A 5,431-nucleotide genomic window follows, 5' to 3' on the forward strand; every position below is an offset into this window, starting at 1 on the left:
ATATTAGATTGATACTTACATATCTTAAAATGCATGAAGGGTTCAGAAAGCAGAAAGAAGTTAGGACCATTAAATTCCTGAATGAATAAATTTTGTCAGGGAAGTAAAGCAACGTTAAGACCAGTGAAGAACTACATAGTTTGGATCCAATGGCAGCCATTTGTCAGGCAATGATAATTTAAATACTGGAGTAGAGGCAGTAATTCAGTGTTTGGATGAAGACCAACTTAGATTGTCTGGCCACTTAATTCTATGGGACTAGCAGTTTAGAGAAAGGATTTTTCTTTACTATTCAACTTGCAAATAGGTGATGTTTAATTGCCATTGTGCTGTTAAATCATAACTAATTTTAACTTCTTCAACAGGTGTAAACTTGGCTGCTTTTATCATCATTGTGTTTTCCTATGGAAGCATGTTCTATAGTGTTCACCAAACAGCTATTATGGCTACTGAAATTCGGAATCATATCAAAAAAGAGATGACCCTTGCCAAACGTTTTTTCTTCATTGTATTTACTGACGCACTATGTTGGATACCCATTTTTATTTTGAAACTCCTTTCATTACTTCAAGTAGAAATACCAGGTATGTTCTTCCTTTTGCAGCTGTTTCAGCTGCGTCTGTATAAAGACCATTTCCAGTTTAGAAGAAAAAAGAATTGAACATATTGAACTATATTATTATCCTGAACTATATGCTATTTATCTATATAGATGCACACACAATGTATTGAATTATAGTTTGTTTTATTACTGCATTGGACTATATTACTGTCATCATCAAGAACTACCTTTGAGTCAGTCAAAACAACAGAGATTCAAATCTTTAAAGTCTGTCTCCACAAAATATCTAGGAAATGCACAAAATAAACCAAGTTTCAATTGGATTGGCTTTTTTCATGTGACGGCTTTTGGTGGTTCTGTTAACCATTGCTAAAGACAACACAGTGTTTCCTATCTTGATTTAAATGTACAATTCTTACCCTGAAATAACTTTCTTTTACAAACCGATACTTATATTTCACACAATAAGTTATGTACAGCTGTGCTTAACCTTCCTTCATGCTAGGAAAAACTTTCCCATGTAAATACAGTGTAACTTAAAAGATTAAAAATCACAGCCTATTTCTTTCCTTCTCTTTGCTGTAAGGGTACATGCTAGAGTAATAGTGTCTTTATGTAGGGCTTGTAAACCATGTCAGAAAGAACATGTTAGCACAAAGGGTAGCACCAGCATCCACGGAGTCAGACTCAGCATATGGTTGTATGTGACAATACCGTACCGGTGAGAAAATATTTTAGCTCAGAGTTTTGTGCTGACCAGAAGTGTTGGGAGTTACCTTTTCAAAGTTTTGACTTAAATGTTAAACGTCTGATAGTTATGTTGATCATGTCAAATATTTTTCAGTTATATTAAACCTTCTAAAATGCTTCTTGATAAAGTTATCAAACCATGTAAGAGATTTTAAAGAAAATGTTGTGAAAAATAGAAGCAGATGTATTCTGAGTCAGGAAATCTAGAAGAAATCCTGCTAAACCACAGGGTGATCTTAGATTCAGCAAGTAAACATTCTGCGTTATACATATTGGGCTAAGTAGTACTAACCCATTTCGTAAAATTAAAGACAATCACAGATGTTTATCTACGTTTACAGGAGTTTGTTTTTTTTGGGGGGGGGGGGGGGGTGGGGAGGGCTGTGACAGCCTTTGAATCATGCATCAGTAGAAATGTATTGATATTGCAGAAAGAGGATCAAGCCAGAAAGCAGGGGGGAAAGGCAGCACGTATAAAGCTGTTTGTACAGCTTGGGACAGTTCTGCAATTGTTTTATAAATCAAACAGTGCAGCTGAGGGTGCCCATGACCATCTTTCAGCTCTACAGTCCTGTCCCTTCTCTGCCTGCCTCTCAGCTAACAATCCAACTTCTCTCCCAAACAGTAAGGATGAAAAGGGGTGACAGAAAAAGGCACCTAGGCCCTGATATAGGCAGGAGAGCAGGAAACTGTGACTAAGGAGGGAGGTGTGAACACGGAGACCCTTACCAACAGGGCAAGAAGGAAATAAGGATGTATACAGTGCCCTTCACATGGGAAAGAACAGAGAACTGGTGCAGAGGAGCTAAACCAGCCTCTGCAGGGAAGAAGGGGCTGGAGGATATTGCTTTGGGGGAGGACAGGACATCAGGGACATAGATATGATTGCCTAGAATTCATTGTGGGAAGAGAATGGCAAACGGTGATCACAGTAAGAGACAAGGGAGCAAAGCAGAGAGAAAAAGATGTGGGTCAAGAAACTGGGGCTCAGCCAGAACAAGAACTGTGCCAGCCTCTTAGCAGGTAGCTGTGCTTCATAAGCATGAAGTGCTTGCATTAATTAACGTGTACAAATGCTACTAAAGCTTCCTTTCTCTTTCCCTCCCTAAGGTACCATAACATCTTGGGTGGTGATTTTTATCTTGCCAATAAATAGCGCTTTGAATCCTCTTCTCTACACTTTGACTACCCGACCTTTCAAGGAAATGATTCACCAGGTTTGGTATAACTACAGACAGAGAAGATCCAAGAGAGGCAAAGGCAGTCAGAAAACATATGGCCCATCATTCATTTGGGTAGAGATGTGGCCAGTGCACGAAATCACACCAAAGCTAACAAAGCCTGTGCTTTGTACGGACTCTTCTGATGCATCTGTGACTACACAGTCAACGAGACTAAATCTGTACATGTAAATACGTTTTGAATCTTTACAGTGACATCTGCACTGTTAGCTTCACATCCATGGACTTGCTGCTTTACAGTAATGAGTCAAAATGAGGGAGGTATGATGGCTGGACTCCCGTGCACCGAAACACACAGCAGGATGAAGTGAGAGCAGTGTGGCTGCTTGCAGGTAGAACCAATAAAAATAAAATTATTTTAATCTTGCAACAGTTCCTGACATTTTGACAGCTCATCCTGGTTCAGAATCAATCTTTTTTTTTTTTCCCCTCCAACAAGATAGAAGTGTGGAAAAAAGCATCAACTATGATTTAAAACATCTCATACTAAAATCAAAATGTTTCAAAATCATCTATCTTTGAAAAAAAAGGCTATTTTCAATAAACTTTTTTTTTTTTTTTAAATCCCCATTTCACCAGCTGTTTTTTTCAGAGTTGATTGGTTTCATCATTCAGAAAATTATTTTCCCTTTAAAATTTCTGACTGGCAGACTGCATACAGCTCTTAAAAGCTCTAGGGAACAGTAGCACTAAGAAAATATTTTTATTTCATAATTAGATGAGTTTATTGTAGTTGTCAAAGCCAAACAAGTGAATGTTATTCTTTTTAAAAAATGTATCAACTATTTTAATCATACAAATGATCCTGAAATGGTAACAATTGTTCTAATTCAAGCAGAACCAGAATTGTTTTTAAAACAAAATGAGTTTCTCAACAGTGTCCTCCAACTGTAGCTGGTGGAAGTTTTTCCTTCAGAAGAGCATCCTTCCCTGGGAAGACCGGAGTGAGTATCCCAACATCTTGATGCTGCTCTTTTCCTCACCACTTCTTTATGGGCTTCCCTACGTAGTTCCCCATCGCCTGCACACTTCAACGGATTTTAAAGTCTTTGCATATTGAATAACGAGAGAGTGTCAAATAGATGATGATCAATATTAATAGGTGTCATAACATCTACACTTTAATCACCTTGTACATCTGATTGGATGCAGTACGGTTAAAATAATTTTGGAGCACCGCCATTCCACACTTTTTGGGCAGCATTGGGCTTCCCAGTGTAAATATTTTTTCCCCTTTTCCCAAAGCAAAATGATTTTGTCCCACATGAAATGAACCTCTATACCAAAAAGAGAGGTGCAAGGCAGAAGCAGTTCCTCTGCATACACTTAGTGAAGAGAATCTTTTCTGTTATGAGTATGAATTCCCAAGTTCGTGTAGTACCATGCTCACAACCCAAAGGCCTGGAGCCCAAGGTGGTGAAAGAAATTCTTTTGCATTGATGTTTTGAAGCTTTTTAAAAGATACTTCCAATGTTTGCACTTAACTTCTTAATAATGTAAGAAGTAGAACTAAAAACAGTGTGACACACACTTTAACTGTTTACAGAACTTTGGATTATCTTGAAATCAAAAGTTATTCATCCTGTTTCCACGATTGTATGTTTTATTGAAATAATAAAAGATTATCTGCTGATCAAAATGACTTGTTTTCCAAGTTGTTTGGCAACATTTTGGGTTACTGGAAAAAAACAGCTAAGTGAAATCCTGCAATGTGGATTGCCTTTAAGGGGCAGTCAAAACTCAATTCAAAAGAACTTGTGTACTCACGGGGGGCAAGCCTTCTCAACGAGCAGGCTTTGACAGGATGTCTGTCCTCATCGTTATTTTCGTTTTTCATGTAAGTTGATTGTGGATATATTCAATGTTATCCTTGTTTCTATGAGTAATCAGAAGACACCCATTAGTCAGAATTTGTTGCAAAAACTTTATTGCTTTGATAACAAAATTACAGTTTTTCTTTTAAAAAAGTCCTTCTAGCAGAGGAAATTGGGCTAACAGTGCAGGGTACAGCTACCTTCTCCTGCTGTTTCCCACTGCACTTCAGCATTCCCCCAGCTTTGGTAAGTGTACAGGAGTTTCAATACAGGTATTTATTTCACAGCAGTGGTCTTTCAGACCAAAGGGTTGTGGTAACAGTAAGCCCTGGACTAACTAACTAGTAACTGCTTCAGGCAAGATATAAAGTAGGACCAAATACAGGAAAAGTTCTTATGTGCTTCCTTGAAGATGGGAGAATATATTTCACAGGTTCTTTTGTAACTGATGGAAGCTTTTACTTGTCGTTCACAGCAATCCATCCTCTAAGCAAACACTGCTGCTAAATTTCTACCAAGGAGGGATATATGGTCCGTCATAAGGCACTTTATATGCATTACAACAAAAATAGTGTAAAAATCCTTTGCAGTAATAAAACTTACTGAAAAAAAAAATGCAGTTTTATAGGAATATATTGCAGTATTGCTTAACATAGCAAGGCTTGGGATGAGGATGGTTATCCGAAGCTTGTAAATAAGCCGCGACTTGCTGTATTATCCCATCCTCGACGCGTAGCGAGGAAGACCGAGGTTATCTCCGCAAGCTCTGTGGAGCCGGCAGGCTTCCTGCCGCCGACACCTCTTTAAATTAAACACACGCGAAGAGGGCTGTCTGTCCAGCGGCGCGTCCCCCTGGGGGGGGGGGGGGGGGGAAGACACAGAGAGAAACGGCTCAGGGACACGGCTGGGGCCGCCCGGACCCACCTCCCCGCCGCCCCCCTCGCACCCACGTCGCCGATCTGCATCTCCCCCTCCTCCAGCTGCCGCTCGCCCGCCGGCCCCGACGCCCCGCTGCGGGCCGCCTCCATCCCCGAGGGGCCGCCCCAGCCCCGCCTCGGCCATGG

At 40.0% G+C, this 5,431-nt stretch overlaps 1 protein-coding gene and 1 long non-coding RNA gene across 10 annotated transcripts in view; one reads left to right on the forward strand and one right to left on the reverse strand.

Moving 5' to 3' along the window:
* Positions 1-2,724, forward strand: part of RXFP1 (relaxin family peptide receptor 1) — a 55,145-nt gene extending 52,421 nt beyond the window's left edge. For all 8 annotated transcript variants that reach the window (XM_066996109.1, XM_066996110.1, XM_066996111.1 and 5 more), the window contains 2 exons: positions 366-584; positions 2,423-2,724. In XM_066996109.1, the coding sequence (XP_066852210.1) occupies positions 366-584; positions 2,423-2,724 (521 nt within the window). The remainder of the gene's footprint in view (positions 1-365; positions 585-2,422) is intronic.
* Positions 1,673-5,430, reverse strand: LOC106032294 (uncharacterized). 2 transcript variants are annotated; one of them, XR_010831155.1, is made up of 4 exons: positions 5,314-5,430; positions 4,971-5,219; positions 4,321-4,429; positions 1,673-3,600 (listed from the first exon to the last, which is right to left on the reverse strand). It is a non-coding gene; the product is annotated as an uncharacterized lncRNA (long non-coding RNA). The 2 variants fall into 2 exon arrangements; XR_001204764.3 differs by having other exon boundaries at positions 4,971-5,412.
* Between the last annotated feature and the right edge of the window lies 1 nt (position 5,431).

This window comes from Anser cygnoides, chromosome 4, assembly GCF_040182565.1.
Source record: "Anser cygnoides isolate HZ-2024a breed goose chromosome 4, Taihu_goose_T2T_genome, whole genome shotgun sequence".
Taxonomy (NCBI): domain Eukaryota; kingdom Metazoa; phylum Chordata; class Aves; order Anseriformes; family Anatidae; genus Anser; species Anser cygnoides.